Consider the following 19443-nt stretch of genomic DNA (forward strand, 5'->3'; position numbering starts at 1 on the left):
GGTCAGCTCTAGGCTCTGCCCTCCGGCCGTGAAGGTTGCATGCACTGATCAGAATAGATGGCCGGCTGGCTGCAGAGAGGCCAGGTAAGTGGTGCAGGTTCATAAGCCGAGCCCACCTTCCCCTGTTCTAGAATTGCTGATTCCCTCCTGCCTGAGCCCTGCCGAGCTCTCCCGACCTGCCAAACCCTAGTCCCTTGCCTCGTGGCAGATACGCCTCTGCCCGGCGGGCCGGATAAATGTCCTCGGCGGGCCGCGTGTGGCCTGCGGGCCGTAGTTTGAGGACCCCTGCTCTAAAGGATTGCAGCAGCAATCAGCAGATTGCTGGTACCATGCAGGTCTCCCTCTGAGCTGCCAGTATCTGCTTGCTCGTGCATCACATATGGGTCGCTGGGTGGGCGGAGCGCCGCATGGTCCGGTTTTTAAAAAAGTTGTGAGAGCTAGCGGGGAGGAGAAGATCCCCCACTAGCTGTCACAGCAGGGATCGGAAGGTGGGGGTGGTTGCAGGGGCCGGTCCGATCCTGAATATGGGTGTAACACGTAACATGTTACGAATGGTGAACTTATCCTTTAAATTGAATAACTACAAACCAAGGTCACTATGTGAACCACTGATGTATTTATACATATTGATCATATTCCCCCTGAATCTCCTCTTCTCAAGAGAGAATAAATTCATGTCCTCATAGCTGAGCTCCTCCATGCTTTTTAATCAGTCCCCAGTATTCTACAGCTCCTGTATCATGTTTGCTATCCCTGATCATATCCTGTAGTGTGTTTGAAGTCTCTAACAATGTCTTGCACGCCTATAGTTTCTGACCATCTTCTGTTGACCCTTTTATTTACCACCAGGTTAGATCCTCTATTGGGTTTTTATTGCCCTTTGTGTTCCTGCTGGGGAGACTAACCTTCACTATTTGTCCTGGTGATCATTGTCTGTAGGAACACTTGTGAAAACTGTTGGGGTTCTTTCACACGTCCGTTCTTGGCCATACAATGGCCAGACCAGCATATTTCTGCAGCAACTACATCCAGGTGTTTCCGATTAGCTGTGGATAGGAGCTTTCACAACAGGAACTTTCCTTGTTCACTTATGTCTAGTTTCTACCTTACCTGATTATTATTACCAGAGAGATTGGCATTCTGTGGCCTTCAGCCTGATGCTAGAGACACTTGGTAAATGTCTCAAGCTGAATAATGTCAATTCATTTTTTTCATTAACCACTTCATGCCCTTAGGACATATCCGTAGTGGTCATACCAGGTAAATGTTAGCTATTTAACTTGTTGTAACATCATATTTTATATTTTACCAAAAACTTGAGTATTATATAGTTTGTGTGCACAAACATTCATTAAGCTGTGTTTTTTCCTGAAAGTCTGCCCATGTGAACAAAGTCTAAGGGCTCATTTACACTTGCTTTGACTTTAACACACATTAAAGTGTTTATTGTTTCAACATATTTTTTTGGATGATGTTGGTGATGCTTTTTTGAAGCTTGGAAAATGCCCTATGTGTGTGTTGATTTTCAATTTGTTTTACAGGGGTCCAGTAGAACCCCAGCTCAGTAGTACCCCCACTCAGCAGGTCCCCAGCTCATTAGTACCCGTTTATTTATTTATTACAGGTACTTATATAGCGCTGTCAAGTTACACAGCGCTTTACATATATATTGTACATTCACATCAGTCCCCAACCCTCAAGGAGCTTACAGTCTAAGGTTCCTAACTCACATTCATGCATACATAGATAGGAGCCAATTACCTACCAGCATGTCTTTGGAGTGTAGGAGGGGACTGGAGTATCTCGAGAAAACCCATGCAGGCATAAGTAACTTTTGGGGAATGATCAAAATGCGTTGGGGTAACTTTTGGGAATTTTGTTATAATGTGAAGGAAATATCCTTGCAATATCTGTCAGAGCCAATGTTTTTAAAGATAATGTATCTTTCATAAATATGTCAATGTAATAAAGTCTATGTTTTAAAAAAAGTTCTTTTTGAGTATAGGTGTAATGATATGGTTGCGGCATTAATGTCCCATAGGGGGATTCTTTATTTACAATTATGTTGGGGACGAGCAGCTTGATACTCGATTTTCTGTTATGCCCATGCAGGCATAGGGAGAACATGCAAATTCCAGGCAGGTAGCAGCGTGGTTGGGATTCCAACTAGCGACATTAGAGCTGCTTGGCGGAATTGCTAAACACTTATCTACTGTGTTGCCCAGTTCAGCAGATCCCCAGCTCATTAGTACTATCATTTAGCAGATCCCCAACTTATTAGTACCCTCGGTCAGTAGATCCCCTGCTCAGTAGTAGCCTTAGCTTTGCTGATCCCCTGCTGAGTAGTAACCCCCAGCTCTTCTAATCCCCCACTCAGTAGTAACCCCCAACTCTGTTGATTCCCCACTCAGTGGTAACCCCCAGCTCTGCTGAATACCCGCTCCGTAGTACTCCCAGCTCTGCTGATACCCCCACTCACTAGTAACCCCCAACTCTGCTGATCCCTTATTCAGTGGTAACCCCCAGCTCTGCTGATCCCCCCTCTCAGTAGTAACCCCCAACTCTGCTGATCCCCCCACCCAGTAGTAACCCCCAACTCTGCTGATCCCCCACTCAGTGGTAACCCCCAGCTCTGCTGAATACCCGCTCAGTAGTACCCCCAGCTCTGGTGATCCCCCCACTCAGTAGTAACCCCCAGCTCTGCTGATCCCCCCACTCAGTAGTAACCCCCAGCTCTGCTGATCCCCCACTCAGTAGTAACCCCAGCTTTGCTGATTCTCTGGTTTGCTGATCCTCCTTTCTGTTTGGCCCCTGATCACCTCCTGCTATGTTGCTCCCAATATTGACAGCACGTGTGACATTGCTAGTTTCTCCTGCTTTGCTGTTTCTCTGCCACTCAGTCCTCTCTCCAGTCCCCTTGAACGTTTCGCTATTGTGTTCCCATGCTGCACACCACGTGTGCCGTCTGTTAGTTGCTCTGCTCCAGTCCGGACTCTGCTAACCTTCCCGCTGCTCCATGCTGTACATGTGATGTCTTCACTAGACACTCCCAGAATATATACACATTATATGGAAGTGACTTCTGATTATGTCTTTCTGGTTTGCTTATTGGTTTCCCAGTGCATCCTAGGATATCTCATACCTCCAAAACAACGTGAAGCTAAAGCTGAATAACAGCCTCTCAAAAGCTGCGGGTGCTGTAAGTGAGCTTTGTCATAGACTTCTATAGAGGCTTTGGAGATGCTTTGAAGCACCAAGAAAGCCACATGGGGTATACTGTTTGAAGCAAAGCAACATGTAAACAGGACTGTAAGCTTACCATTTTATTTAGTGACAGGTGCTTTGATTGGCATTCAGAGTGCTTTAAGAAAACGTATTCAGTGCCACATTTTGAAGCAAGTGCAAATGAGGCCTAACAGTCAAGTTTGGCTCCGTGCCGTGGTCCTTCCCAGCCTACCTGACAGGCGGCCTTGCTGACCAGTTGGAAATCTTGGGAGGCAGGAAGGGGTAAAACCAAGTTGTGTTATTTCTATAAAAGTTGAAAAATTGCATATACTGTAATTTCAGCTGGATATCTCTGGATCTGCTGTGTGATGAATTCTGTGAAAGTAACATCTGTCATTGCATTTTTCATCACATGACCAGCTTGAGTTGCCCACGCTTGGAACAGGTTTACTTTAAATACCGATGGTTTCTGTAAAAATTTGCATCCCTCCTCCCAACCCCGTAAAGCCATCTCTCACAATGAGTGTCAGCTAGATGTAAAACAAAATACTATCGTATGCTGTTGCCTTTAATCATGTAATTGCAGAGTGACATTTAACACTAAGGCTTCGTGTTACCTCTCCACCTTAATGAAGAGCAGAGGGTTCGCTATGTCGTACCCCTCCTCCCCCCGATTGGCCAGCCTACCACGCAAAGAGCACTTTAACTACACCGAAGTTTGGCCAGGCTTCTACATATTACAGCAGCAACACGAACACACACAATTGAAGTATTTGAAAGCCATAAAATATGCATGGCTATCGGTGACAGCCCCATAAAGTCAGGCAATTAGCCGCGTAATCCGAGAGGCTCAGAGCCCATCGGAAGCCAGCCCGCGGTTCTCTATTAGTTAAATGCATTTTGTAGGTCCTCATTCCATCAAATCAACTAACACTTCCTTTAATTGGCTGATAAATTATACAGCCACCCGCATTATAATTTAATAAGTCGTAAACATTCCATGGGCCCGCTGTAAAGTCTATATCGCGCTCATTAATTCCTTAATTTCAGCTGATGGAAGGGGAGATGGAACGAGCGTGCTTGTACAGTCAGCCTCGGGCTATGAAATAAGGAAAAAGAATCCAGGGGAAGGGGGGGTCCTTTAAGGATTTTTTTTTTAACATCTGTGTTGGAAACTCAATCTGTGGGCTGTCAACAGTAGCAGGTCGCCCCCCCCCCCCTCCATCTCCCCATTCAAAGGGTGACTGACAGATACCTACCCGGTCTTGTCAAACTATCTTTAAACATCAAGACAGCCAGTAAACATAGCCCAATGTATATTAAGTCTTGTTCTAGCCCCCTCCCTTCCTCAGCGCTCATCTAACACTCCGCCTCCGCCTCCTCTGCCCCCCACCCTCTCCTCCACTCTCTGTCCCTATGAATTTTTCATGCCGCCGAGCATAAATATTAATTCTAATAGCTCAGTATTGTCGTTATTATTTCTGTTTTGTGACAAACATGCATAAAATATTCAGGACCCTTTTTATTTATGAAAAAAAAATTACATTTACACACTTGATTGTTGAAATGATTAGATCTGTCCTGGGGACTTTTTTTTTGGGGGGGGGGAGAATCCTGTAACCACGATTAACAGATGAACCGGGTGCAGTTAAACGGAATAGTTATTTTGTAAAACGCCGTTTAGATGGTCTGGTTGAAAAAAAAACTGATTTGTTTTTTATATTGAGGTTCTGTTTCTTACATATTTTCTGGGCAGATTTCATTTTCTTTATTATACTTAATTACTTCATTTCCCCGACCCCCACCCCTTTGTGCTTCTCTTTAACTTTCAAGCCTTTACCACTTGGTTGCCATGGGTGATCTTTACAGAAAAGAGGTCCTGTAGGTGCAGAACAAAATGCCTGCTGGAAATGCCTTGCAAGCATAGTGCAGGTAACAGGACCCTTGGGAGAGTAGCAGTTCCTGCGGAGAAATCTGAAGACTTTTATGTTAAGCAACACCCAATTAACAGCAGGAGAAGAAAAACCTATAGATACTTCATTCAAGGGAGCCAAAGTAAATAAATACCACTACCCTAAACTCCAGGTATGGTTTTTATTGCATGGTTACATTGGTTCAGCTTGGAACCGCTGGGGAAGTGGAGAATCACTGTAGTAGTAAGTTCTACCACAGTGATACTTCCTCCCTTGGCACTGCTGCCATTTATGGAATGCCTTGTATTTTTTTTCCATGAATTCAAGATGTTCTCTGATTGGATGAATTGGAAAGGTAAGGTGGTGATGTCACAATCTCTACCTCATCCAATCAAAGAATGCCTTGAGTTCATTGAAAATATACAAGACATTCTTTGTGCAGTGGTAGTGCCAAGCCGGTGAGCCCCTGTGTTTTGTGGGCAGTAGGATAGCAGGGTCCAGAAGAACCCAGAAGATCACATCTATCACTGTAGCAGTGCCAACTACTACAGGAATTCTCTGCTTCCTCATTGGTCCCTCAGATATGAGATATGAATACTTACATTGGTTCAAGTAACTATGCAACTAGGCCCCTTTCACCCAGGGCAATTAGCTGATTGCCCCATGAAGTGCCATCTTTTACCGGCACCATGCCAGCATCTCATTGTTGTCTATTGGGACACGTGGCTGACTCATACAGGACAAGTTTGGGGACCCACACCCACCCAAACCTGCATTGGTGTTATTCACACATCCTAAAAGAAAACAATGGGATGCTAGTGCAGGGATGTGCACAGCACTTATGCATCCCCGTGCTAATAAAAAGACAGCCCTGCACAGGGCATGCAGCTAATCACTTCATGTGAATGGGGCCTTAGGATCTACATGGAGGTCAAGTTTAAATGAAATGCAAAGCAACAGGTTCACTTAAAAGCCTATTATATGTTTGTATTCTTGTATGGGGTTAATACCTTCAATGATAGCAGTCAGTGTACAAATTCCTTTTTTAGTTTATACTTTTTTTCCATATTCCTCCATGCAGACCGAGCTGTCCAGCATAAGTGACAGTTACAGAGGTTGGCACAATTTAAAAGCCAGGGGTGCCTACAACAATCATCTTGTAAAAAAAAAGTATTTCCTAGAGTTTAAAACTGCAAATGTAGCTGCTTAAAAAGTATTATCTGGAATTGGACTTCAGTATGTTAGTTCTTTTTTCTAATCTAAAACAACCTGGTCATCTAAGACTATCCTTTACACAAAAGGACAACACTGCTGTATGATTCCAGTGCAGAAAGAGTTGTCACCCTGTTAAAGTACAATAAAAACAGATCAGCCCACCAATTCAATATGCAATATACCTATGTTACAGGGCAACTTGGGGGGGCTGACGTGTTAATGCTGGTAACATATATAGGCATATATGACCTTTTTCATTTCACCCATACTTCCACTTCTGCTGCCCTCTGTCTGGAGTGAAAAGAAATTTACAGGAGAAACAGGCAACTATACTTCTCAAAAAAAAATTCAAGGAACACTTTTTAATCAGAGTATGGCATCAAGCCAATGAAACTCCTGGGATATTGATCTGGTCAGTTAAGTAGCAGAGGGGGTTGTTAATCAGTTTAAGCTGCTTTGGTGTTAATGAAATTACAAAAAAAACAGGTGCACTAGATGGGGAACAATGAGAGGAGAGACGACCCCCAAAACAGGAATGGTTTTACAGGTGGAGGCCACTGACATTTTTTCCCTACTCATCTTTTCTGACTGTTTTCATTAGTTTTGCATTTGGCTAGGGTCAGTGTCACTACAGGTAGCATGAGGCGATACCTGGACCCTACAGAGGTTGCACAGGCAGTCCAACTCCTCCAGGATGGCACATCAATATGTGCCATTGCCAGAAGGCCAGAACCAAGAGCATGGAGGAGATTCTAGGAGAAAGGCAGTTACTCTATGAGAGCTGGACAGGGATGTTAACCCATCAGCAGGAGCAGTATGTGCATCTTTGTGCAAGGAGGAACAGGTAAGCACTGCCAGAGCCCTACAAAATGGCCTCCAGCAGGCCACTGATATGAATGTCTCTGACCAAACAATCAGAAACAGACTTCATGAGGGTGACCTGAGGGCCTGATATCCTCTAGTGGGCCCTGTGCTCACTGCCTGGCACCATAGAGCTCGATTGGCATTTGCCATTGAACACCAGAATTGGCAGGTCCACCACTGGCATCCTGTGCTTTTCACAGATGAGAGCAGGTTCACCCTGAGCACATGTGACAGACATGAAAGGGTCTGGAGAAGCTGTGGAGAAAGTTATGATGCCTGTAACATCTTTCAGCATGACTGTTTTGGTGGTGGGTCACTGATGGTCTGGGGATGCATATCCATGAAGGGATGTTCAGACCTCTACAGGCTAGACAATGGCACCCTGACTGCCATTAGGTAGGGGGATGGAATCCTTGGATCCATTGTCAGACCCTACGCTGGTGCAGTGGGTCCTGGGTTCCTCCTGGTGCATGACAATGCCTGGCCTCAAGTGGTGAGAGTATGCAGACAGTTCCTGGAGGATGAGGGAATTAATACCATTGAATGGCCCCCACGCTCGCCTGACCTAAATCCAATAGAACATCTCTGAGATATCATGTTTCAGTCCATCCGACGCCACCAGGTTGCACCTCAGACTGTCCAGGAGCTCAGTGATACCCTGGTCCAGATCTGGGAGGAAATACCCCGTGACACCATCTGTGGTCTCATTAGGAGTATGCCCCGACGTTGTCAGGCATGCATACAAGCACAAGGGGGCCAAACAAACTACTGACTACCATTTTGACTTGCTGCAATGAAATTTCAGCAAAATGGACTACCAGCTGCATCATTTTTTCACTTTAATTTTCGGGGTGGCTTTGAATTCAGTCCTCTGTAGGTTGATCATTTTCTTTTGGGCATCCTTATGTTCCTAACACATTGCCCAGTCCACATCAGTATAGATATCCAGCATGATAGTTTTCCCCATTGAGATCTGATGTGTTTTCAAAGTCTTCCTTTCATTTATTTGAGCAATGCAGTATTTAAAAGGAAATTTGCAATGACAGCCTGTACATTTCTCACATAGGAGGTTTCCTTTATTTTATTTTTCAATAACTTTTTATTGATTATTGACATAAAAAAAGAAAAAGTAACTTGCAGTTACATGATGAGTGAGAAGATTCACAGTATACAGAAGAATAAGGTAATATATGTCAATATGGTAAATTCAAACAATAACTGTACATTTTTAATGAAAAATTAAAGAATCACACAAGATCTTAAAACGGTATTAATACAAATCACATAGAATTATGATGTATGATAATAAAGATTATATTATCAATAATAATATAGAGCAATACAGAATAATTTTTAAGGTATATCCGTCTTTCTACTATCAGGATGTAGAAGTGAAGGTCGAGGATAAGTAAAAGGGAAAAGAGAAAAGAAGGAAAAGGCCAGAGAGGTAGTCAGGAACGAGGATTAAGAGAGTGGACATCAATATGAGCATGTAATTAGATCATACATGTAACAAGGACTTATCAAAGTCTCATAGGAGATATGACACGATTAGATTTTCTCAAATGTATGGGTTTTATTGTGAAGAATGGCAGAGTTTTTCATTGGTCATATACCACATCATCTTGTTCTTAACTAAGGTAGAAGTGGGTAAGGAGGACCACCAACTTTGTTCTAACATTTCTTCGGCTGCAGGGATTAGGAATGTTAGAAGACGGAAATGGGCATTAGTGCAATTGGGCGGTTTCAAATTTAGCAATGCTTAACTTTAGGTTTATTTTTTAATCTTTTACCAAGTAGTGTATATATCATTCAGTAAATGTTAATCCAGAATTTTTTTTAATTTTGGGAAGGTTTCCTTTAAAACTGGTGTGGGGGGCTGCTTTGGGACTAGATCTATCTATCTATCTATCTATCTATCTATCTATCTATCTATCTATCTATCTATCCAAGCCAGTAAGATTAAAGCTGACCTTACATTAGTCAGAGGGTGAACGAAAAAAACTGACCTGATTCAATCACAGTACCCATACATGTATCGAAATTTGGCCAGTCCCTGCTGAACCGGATGAATTTTGATCCATGTATGGGCAGCCTAAATAACCGTCCTCTTTTTATCACTCTATGTGTGTTCCTCCCTCATTTTGTCTCTCTGTATACTTGTCTGTGTAGGAAATCATCCTAACAATAATAGTAAAAAGAGCAGTGAAAATGTTTGAAAAACAAATCAGCGAATCAGAAAATGTCTTTCAAACCTCCTACTATACTATACTGCAGTGTGATTGATTGCAATGCTTTTAGCACTATATCCTTGAACAGGCCCTGTGAGCACAGCTGTACAGTATGAGTGGCAGTGCGCTGTCCCAGGTCCTGGAATCCTAGCAGACGGTGATTGAGCTGTGTTCCTGTCTCACGCTGCCTCTTGTGCTATAGCTTTCTCTTAGATATCATTCTCTCTCTGTCTCAGCATCGGGCTCATCCTCTGTCTCATTCATTCCTTCAGCCCTGTGTTTTCCAGCATATAGATCTCACTGCACTAATCACATCCCTTCATGTGTCTCCCGGCAGGGTTTTCTTCCTGGATATCCCAGACGATGTTGCTGTGGAGCGTCTGTCTTTGCGTATGACAGATCCGGTCTCTGGAGAGAGGTTGGTTGACAGTTATTGTTTTGAGATAGTCTCATCACATCGATCCACACAACAACATTTGCACTGATTATAATGCGTTTGTACAAGACCTGACATAAGCAGCGTCTGGCCGACAAGCCATGGATTAATGTTCCCGCCAATGGCCGCTTTCAGAATTTTACCCATTAAATCACAGCAGCTTTTACCAGGGGAAAAAGAAATATTTAAATTTTCCTGTATTTACTGAAGAGCTACAGTTAAGAATTGATTTTTAGTACTGTAATAAACCAGTAAAAACTTGATTTTGATATATAATTGTTAGGAAATCTCTGTTAATCCCATTTAGAGATCTGCATGACCCTCTATTACGTTTTACTAAAGGTACAGATTTTTGGCTTGTAGGGGGAGAATCTGGTTTATCTTTTATTTGCCAGATGGGCCAGTTATCTCCTATTGGGTTCCATTCAAAAAAGCGATATGTACCACTTTAAGATCTGTGGTAAAATACCTGTTAGCGTTTTTCAAACTTTTTGTTTTGGAATTCACTAAAAAAAACTACTAAAATACCTCATGAGCTATTTTTTTGAAGTGATGCGGTATTTTAGTAGTGAAAACCAGCAGTAATTTAACACCAATGTCCTTAACCAGTAAATGGCGTTATGACTCCTCTGCTTGCAGCGGGATTTCCCACTGACGGCAGAATGTAAACAAAAGAAGAGCCAGGATTAAAACATGTAAACTGTCCCCCTCAATTCATACAAAGCCTTTCAGGTCTGGTATAAACTGGTAAATTGTAAAAAAAAAAAAAAAAAGTGTGGGCCGCCTTCAAAATTCATACCGGACCCTTATCTGAGCATGGAGCCCAGCAGGCAAGGAAAGAGGGAGACAGGCACTCCAATTGCCCCCCCCCCCCCGAACCATACCAGGCCACATAGCCTCTACATGGGGGGGATGCTTTGGGGAAACTCCCTACCCAAAGCACCTTGGCTTTTTTTTTTTTTTTTTTATAAAGAACTCGTCAAAATCTGTCTCTGTGTTTGATTTACTTTGCACATTTTTTTATTCATTTACATGGGGGGGGGCAAGATCCTTGTTAAAGGAGACTTCCAGATTCTGATCATTCACCCTCAGTTCCCCCACAACCACCGGGTCCGGTTGGGAAGAGGTCCTTGTCTCCCCCCGCCATGTTGAGGGCATGTGGCCTGGTTCAGGAGTAGGGGGCTCTCACTTGTCGTCCCCCCATATCCTGGCCTGCTGGGCTGCATGCTCGGATAAGGGTCTGAATTGGGGGATGGGGCAATCCAATTTTTAAAGAAATTTTGGTGTGGGGTCCACCTCAAAATCCATACCAGACCTGGAGAGCCTGGTATGGATTGGGGGCGCGCTTTTTTTTTTTTTTTTTTTTTAAATGCCAGATCTTTTGTTTACATTCTGCTGACAGCAGATGAGTCATAGTTGTTAAGGGTGCAGCAGGTGTTGGCTCCTTAACAGCCAGCTATTTCCTGGTTGTTAAGGATGCTGGCAGGTTCCAGCTCCTTGACAACCAGCTGAAATAATATACATTATTTAAATCTCACCACTTCTTATTTATTGCATGCATTTATTTCCTTTAGTGAATTGACTTTAATGCTGTTTCATGCGGTATTTCCTGAACATTTTTTGTTTTTAAGATAAACACTGCATAAAGGGATAGTGAACTGCCATTTTTCAGCATGGCATGCGATATTTGGGAAAAATGTTTCAGATTACCTAAGTATGGCATACAATCAGTTTTAATGAAAGGAGCCCATTGCATCCTTTTGTCCAACGCCATTGAAAACTGTAGTAGGTTGGCCTTTTTTGTGGTTTTATGTCTGCCCTGATGTAAGATTGTGTTCCAAGGGAACTGAACCAGCTCATTAGATGTGATATGCTATAGTGGGTTTAGATCTATATTAGAAAAGTGCCAGGAAGTATAGAATATATACAATAATATTTATGTTTTCGTGATTTGGATCATATCTTTCCTTTAAGGGAAACTGTAGAATATCTTAATTTTCATAGGATGCCCCCCATGACACATGTACTAGGTATGTTACTGGGGCACCTAGCAAAGCATAATCATAGTGCAGCTGTAGCAAGAATCAGAAGATTCCTACCGCTACTATTCTCACCGGCCTAAACCACTGGTGTGAATGTAGCCTAAACACCTTTTTGTTTTGATGTGTCTCTATTGTATTTAGCCGTTTTAAAGTGATTCCAATTGGGTCTTATTTAGAAGAGTGTTTGGCTTCATTCACATGGCCATACAGGGGCTGTACAGCACACCTGCTACACACAGTCACCCATTTAGAACCATTAGAACAGGGGTCTCCAAACTTTTCAAACAAAGGGCCAGTTTACTGTCCTTCAGACTTTTGGGGGGGCAGATTGTGGCCAGTGGGGGGTAGAAAATGTCTTGGGCCCAGCATTGGCAAAAATAAGCATGGCCTCGGGTTGGTGGTCAGAAACAGGAGGAGCAGTGCCCCATTAATGGGATGAATAATACCCCATTATTGGTGTCAGGGCAGGAATTATGCCCCACTGTTGGTGTCAGAGGAATAGTGCCCCAAGGACCAGATATAGGTTAGCAAAGGGCCACATTTGGCCCTTGCCGCAGTTTGGAGACCACTGCATTAGAAGATGCAGTTGCACACTGTTATGTATTGGAGATTGCGTAAAGCACCCACACGGGCATATGAACGCAGATGGTAGGCATTCAGAGCAAATGTCCATGCTTGTGCAGGTGCTTTGTGCAACCCCCAACATATTACATGCATTACTTCGTACAGCTGCATCGTCTAATTCATCTCAATGGGTGACTGTACGAGACAGCTGTGGGTCCCAGGAAATTGACGAGGCAGGTTTTGCATGCTGTACAGCCATGTGCTTGAAGCCTATACTCTGTATAATTTGTGGTAATATACAGTATATGCACATAGGAGCAAGCATTTACGCTCATTACATATGCAGACACTGCTTCCTATTTATTAGTGCTGCACAAGAGTTGCACTGTATTCCTTTTCTCGCTCAGGCGGTTATTTACTAAAGCTGGAGAGTGCAAAATCTGGTGCAACTCTGCATAGAAACCAATCAGCTTCCAGGTTTTATTGACAAAGCTTAATTGAACAAGCTGAAGTTAGAGGCTAACTGGCTACCATTCACAGCTGCTCCAGATTCTGTGTGCACCAGCTTTAGTAAATCTACCCCTCAGCTTCCATTAGCCTGCACTGAATGGAGTAAATAGACTTTCCATGTGGCATATCCTATAATCTCAGCAGTTGTTCTGCACTCAAACAATCCTTCAGTATCAAACAGGTTAAAGTACCATCAACATTTTCCGGTAATGTTTCAATGATACTGACATATATAATGACATTAAACCAGTAATCTTGAGACATAAGTCATTGTTGTATATTTGTGCAGGTATCACAGCCTCTACAAGCCTGCCCCAAGAGTAGAGGTACACAATCGCCTTCAGCAGAACCCGAAGGACTCAGAGGAGACTATTCAGGCGAGGTTAGACATGTATCATGCTAATGCTGAGGAGCTGGAGGAATTTTATCAAGATGTCATTCATGTTAACGCTGATCAAGACCCAAACACAGTCTTTGAGTTCATTGAGAGCTACATTGTCAACCCCCTTCCCAAGATCTTCCCGGGGGACTCTCCGTCTCCCTAATCACTGGCAGCATATACAGCACTCCCTATTAGCTTAAATTAGCTAGCGCTGATCCAGAAGTTGTGTTTTTATTCCACCTAAGGCTGCCAATTCTCTGCACTCACTAAGTTCAGCAGTGCCATTGTGGAACACCTAGCTCAAATATGAACTGACGCTGTTCTATTAGATACATTTAAATGAGAATTAAATCTTTTATTTGATCGACCTCGGTGTTTGATTTATTTTCAGTTTTTTTTGTTTTATGCTTTCTTTAGACCACAGAATCATTGCCGTGTCCAAGGGTTCATTTATCAAAGTGTTTGTAAAAGATTTTAAGCTGGTCAAACACCGAGAAATTGTCAGCTGGTTCCCTATGGTCGAAGTGTAAGATGGTTTGTTGCATTATTTTAAAGCAGAGTTACAGTAATGTTTCTTTTTTTTTAAAAGCACCTTCGTGACAGTCGCAGCTTATGCCATGCAAATTGGCATAAGCTGCATATGTAATTGTTTGTCTTCCTTGTTTTTTTAAAGATACTCACTGGCCCCTTATGACCCTGTGTTCTTCCATCTTCACTGTGGGCATCTGAAGCCCGGCTGCACTTTCTTTCGGGATACAATGCAGGTGGCTACCCAGCATGCACCTGCCAATCTAGCACCTGTGCAGTGTGAAGAAAGAGTGGGGGATGCCCATTGACTTCTGGGATTGATGACACATACATCCCAGGAACCAACAGGCAGGAGGATGTGAGGTTCCACGCCACGGCGAGGTACATCAGAAGTGCAGTGCTTCAAGTAGCCTAAAGGTATGAAAACTTTGGGAAAAAAAAAAAATGGGCCAAGCATTGATGGGACAGCAGGAAGCAATACATGGGGCCAAACTTTAAAAATCAGGTGGAACTACACATTTATAATATTAAATGAGAAATTTAAATTCTTGCATGATCCCCTTGTAAAAGAATTATGAACCTACCACAGAACATACTATGTAGTAATAGTCTGACATTGGAAACGCTTTTGATATTTGTACAGATAAAACTCTGCTCAAGAATCACATTCTATGTTGATGCATGAGCTGCAATAACCGGCAGAAGGTGCAGTTTTGCATCAAATCTCCAAGGAGCTGTAGCTGGTGGAGTATCATCAGGAGGTACCAAGAGGGGTCATGGTTACTTGGAGGTATTCATTTACACTAAAGTAAACCTGTGGGGATCGGATTCTGGAAGCTGCCACTGCGGAGTTTTAGAGAAGGTGCATTGTCCAGGGATTTTATCCTAATTCTGGCCTCCCCACCTAGTGAGGGAATGGTCACCATCTCCAGGCCAAGGAAATGACCGTTTTAGAACAGATCACTTGTTGAATACCCTGTAGTGCAGATGAAATGATTTTTAGGACCTTAGCAACTGTCACTGCACTGGGAGCATGAGATGAGACCATACTAGGCCCCAGTGCTCAGGGCATCAAGGTTAGAGGGGCACAAGACTCGATATTTACTACAAACTTTGTTGCAAGGCTGGTTAATAACACTTTTTCATTGGGGTCATGAAAGAATTTAAATTTCCTTTTTTGTTTCTCTCCTCTGTTCATTTCTGAGCACTTGTAGCTGAATTCAGCAAGAATGCTACTGAAGGAATAAATAAGAGGGATGCTTAGAGAAGTCTTTATAGTTTAGAAAATATAAAATAATTTTTCTTTTCTCTTGATTGGGTTGGAGCTTGTACAAATGGGCATCAACATTCCAATGTGCCTAATGTAGTTTGATGTCTAAATACAGTCCAGGTTAGAGACTTTAACATACACTAAAATGGAAAGATGTGGTCAGAACCTGAAGGTTTTAATTATACTGGGACATGAAGGGGTTAAAATATGGCCTTAAACTCTATGAAATGATAGGAGAGCCTGGGTGCTACTTACCTCTCTGAAACCCCAAGCCCTCTTTGACTGATAATACCCAAACACAGTGGTGAGGAATGGGTCATGTGCCTCCTTTCAAAGGGTGACCTTCAGACAAAACCGGCCAATCAGTGGCTCTGGCTGTAAAGCACCAGTCCACCCAAAAGTAACATTTTAGCCTGATGGGCTGGGTCAGTGCCTGGCTCATCAGGTTACATTTTCCATAACATAAAATAGACAATCCAACAGAGAGCACCTCATAATGGTCACAGGTGGTGTGCAGACCCAGAAACTAGACATCTCACCAATACAGTCCCAGAGATAGAAGAAGCTGTCAGATGGTTTAATTACACAGCATCCACCAAAAATGGGAGTATCAGGTTTGGGTGGACTGACCCTTTAAAAAATATTTGACCTGGTGTCCACTGGTGCTGAGTTTGGGTACCAGCAGCCAAAGTGAGTCTGTAGCTGCGGACTACACAGGTTTTTATATGAGATCTGATGGGAAGGTAAATTCACTCACTAAAACCTTGTATCGACTACTGGATATGGTGTGAGTATGACAAGTAGGCAATTGGATGATACATGTGAACAACGATCTGCCGGACAGAAATGAAGTGGAATTTGGCACAGAGAGTTCTACTTACCTGATAATAGAGCAGACACTCCATAGCACTCTGCTGAGTCCTCCCGGAGTGAAGGTGCATCTGCTTCATTTATTTTACTGATTAATATTCTATCTCTCTTCCTGTGTCCGCTCTGTGCAGATCTTCTCCATTATGTTAGTTCCCCTCGAGTGGCTGTGTGGATAATGTGAGCCCTCGGAGGGGAGGGTCTGGCTGCCTCTTTAGCTCATTGACATGCATTGAATAGTGCTTCACTCCTAGTCTGGGGTCAGAGGTCATCTCCCATTGGCTTTGTTGCAGGCCCAGCATAAGTAGCGGAAGCGTTAACAGAACATGCTAATACACTTGTACTATTCTCCCTCTGCAGCCATGCGATCAATTCATTTAATTACCGCAAACAAAAGCAGCTCATTGCTTCACTTTGCATCAGAAGTTCACTTAAAGGGATGATCCACTGGATGGTGCCATCATACTGACATGTAGAGGATTCTTGTTACTTTACAGATAATATTTCTTAAATAATACTGACATTGATGATTCATATACAGGTTTGTACATTGTAGTGAAGGACTAGCGATATCTATTTTGGAATTGTACCCCCCCATGCTTACCTGTGCCTATTCATGATTCTGTCTGACAGTTGCTGACACTACACATACAAGGGCTTATGTACACAAGCAATTGTTTGCATGAGAACTGCATTTCTTCCTATACAAATCAGGGCAAATGCAAAAACAACTTGAAGCAGCACAAATGCAAGATAAATGTATCTAAAAGCATGCTTAATGTGTCCACCTACTGAAGCCCAGGGGCAGTCCTCATAAAGCTGACACTTTGGAAATAAACACTTGAAAGTTGTTCTAACCCTTCCTACTCAAATATGTTCCACTTCAAATCTCTTAAAGTGATTGTAAAGCTTTTTTTTAAAAATAACAAACGTTATTCTTACCTGCTCTGTGCAATGGTATTGCACAGAGCAGCCCCAATCTTCTTCTTATCAGGTCCCCCATCGATTCTCCTGGCTACTCTCTCTTGACCAGTGGCCACAAATAATCTGCTTGCTATGGGGGCACTGGTGCATGCTCGCTCCTAAGCCCTGCTCTATGCATCCATAAGACACACAGAGCCCCGCACCTTCCTTATTGACTTACTGACTGTGATTGACAGCATTGGGAGCCAATGGCTCTCACTGCTGTGCCTCAGCCAATGAGTAAAGGGAGTCCTGGGACAGCCAAGGCTCTCGTGCACATTGCTGGATGGAGAGGGGGCACAGATGAGTATTAGGGAGGGAGCAGCACAAAAAGTTTTTTTAAGCTTCATGCATAGAATACAATTCTGCCTTTACAACCACAATGTTTCTTATATTACATTTTAGTGTAACATTCAGAAAAAGAGCCATTGGTCATGCAGACCATGAAGGGGCCATGAACCCTTTCTGTGTGTCTACAGACACCAACCATGGTCAAACCCACATAAAATGTATTTAAGGAATCTAAATACAAGAGTCGTGTATTCTCCCTTGAATCTTGATGTGCTTTGTGTATTTCTTCCAGATTTGTGCTGTAATCCAATGTGAAACTTTACATCTGTGCAGGAGCTTCCTGTAATAAAGACTGCTCACGACTGCTCTTTATCCTTGTGCAGGGTGACTGGTCTTGTCTCCGCCCCTCTTGTAGTTGTCTGCAGCCAGCCTGTAGTGAGGCTTCTGGTTCCCACCCACAGCTCTGCTCTCTGCGCAGGCTATGTATAAAACAATGATGATGTCAGCACTAATTCAACGAGATAGTATCTAGGCTTGATGCACATAATTGAGGAATATATTTAAATTAGTGTTTTTGGAGGGGACAAACAAGGCTCTCTCTTAGTACTGTCTTTCAATTATGTATATTTTTGTATACTAATGTATTCAAAAATATAAATAATCGAAAGACAAAAACCTCCAAAAAACACTCATTTACATATATTCTTCAATAGCACTGATGCTGAAACACCCGTATACAGTGATTAATGTAGAGACCACAGAAGTCAAACAGAGTTGTGACACTTGTGAGGGCTTCATAAGGAAAGGCTAGGCCCTTATCTAACATAAAATAAAGAGAAAAATCAAACGTTTTATAACACAAGGTACCTTATTGAGGCATATTGACAGATGTGTTTGCATTTGTTATATTGATAGCTACAAAAAGGCATCATTTTCACAAAGCTATATATAGTAAAGCCTTTTTTTGCATTTTAATTGCAAAGAGTTAGCTTTGGGTGTGCAGGCCAAAGTAACAGGTTCACTTTAATGTGCCATGTGACAGCACTTGTGCTTTGGGATTGGCTCAGTGTTGTCATGTTGACCTGGGGACAGGAAGAATCCTCAGCCCAGGGGTGTTTTCTGAATGTTGCGGTCCTGTGTGCAAGATCATAAGTTGGGCCCTCTTTGCAAAGAAAAAGTAAATGTAGCCATCACAAAAAGTGGGCATGGTTTGCATTGTACTGAATGTTGGCCATGGCGTAAAGGTCTGTGGTAAATGAAGAAATTGTGACAATTGTACAAATGTACAACTTCAAAAAACTCGACATGCCTCTTACTTAATACCTCAGACTGTAACATTCCAAAAAGGGGTTATTTGGGTGATATTTGTACTGTCCTGGCATTTTAAGGGCCTCAGGAAATGATAGGCCATCAGTACATCAGGATTGATCAACTGGTAAATATACTGTATATACCATAGATTATATAAGCTATAACTTTAACTCAAACAAATATACGCTTATTGGAATTTTTTTTTTTTTTCCAAAGACATGAAGCTGAATACATTTTGGCCTGGTTCATACCTATGCGTTTTTTAGTGATTTTTGCGTTTTGCAGAAACTCACTACAGTCCATTTACCATGGTTTCCTATGAGAACCGTTCACATCTATGTGTTTTCAGCTGCTGTATTCTTTTTTAAAGAGTCAGATACTTTTTTCCTGCAGCTGATTGCAACATGCATAGGAGTGAACCAGGCCTAAAGAAATTAGATTTTTTTTATTGACTATGTTTTGTAATAGAAAGTAGAAAATATAGCTTTTTTGTTCCAAATTTTCTCTTTTTTTGTTCATATAACAATAATAAAAAAAACCCAGTGGTGATCAAATAGCACTATTAATGTGAAAACAAATGATATAAATTTAATTTGGGTATAGTATTGCACAACTGCCAATTAAACTAGAGCAGGGCTGAACAGCAACAAATGCCTTGGTCATAAAGGGGCTTCCGAAGCTCAAGTGGTTAAGGACATTTTGTAAATACATACATACCATAATTTATGGTGGGCAAGTACAACTTTGATGGTGAAATTCACCACTAGTCACACATGCCCATACATGACCCCAACCATGTTACCTTTCTCCGCGTTCTCTACAGTTCCCCAA

At 42.5% G+C, this 19443-nt stretch overlaps 1 protein-coding gene across 3 annotated transcripts in view; it reads left to right on the forward strand.

The window, feature by feature from the left end:
• Positions 1 to 13749, forward strand: part of AK8 (adenylate kinase 8) — a 197794-nt gene extending 184045 nt beyond the window's left edge. For all 3 annotated transcript variants that reach the window (XM_089675084.1, XM_089675085.1, XM_089675086.1), the window contains 2 exons: positions 9786 to 9866; positions 13290 to 13749. In XM_089675084.1, coding sequence (XP_089531210.1) covers positions 9786 to 9866; positions 13290 to 13545 — 337 coding nt within the window. In that variant the 3' untranslated portion in view covers positions 13546 to 13749. The remainder of the gene's footprint in view (positions 1 to 9785; positions 9867 to 13289) is intronic.
• Positions 13750 to 19443: the final 5694 nt, after the last annotated feature.

Source organism: Staurois parvus, unplaced genomic scaffold (genome assembly GCF_062004578.1).
Source record: "Staurois parvus isolate SC_StPar_1 unplaced genomic scaffold, SC_StPar_1.0 ptg000154l, whole genome shotgun sequence".
NCBI classification, from domain to species: Eukaryota; Metazoa; Chordata; class Amphibia; order Anura; family Ranidae; genus Staurois; species Staurois parvus.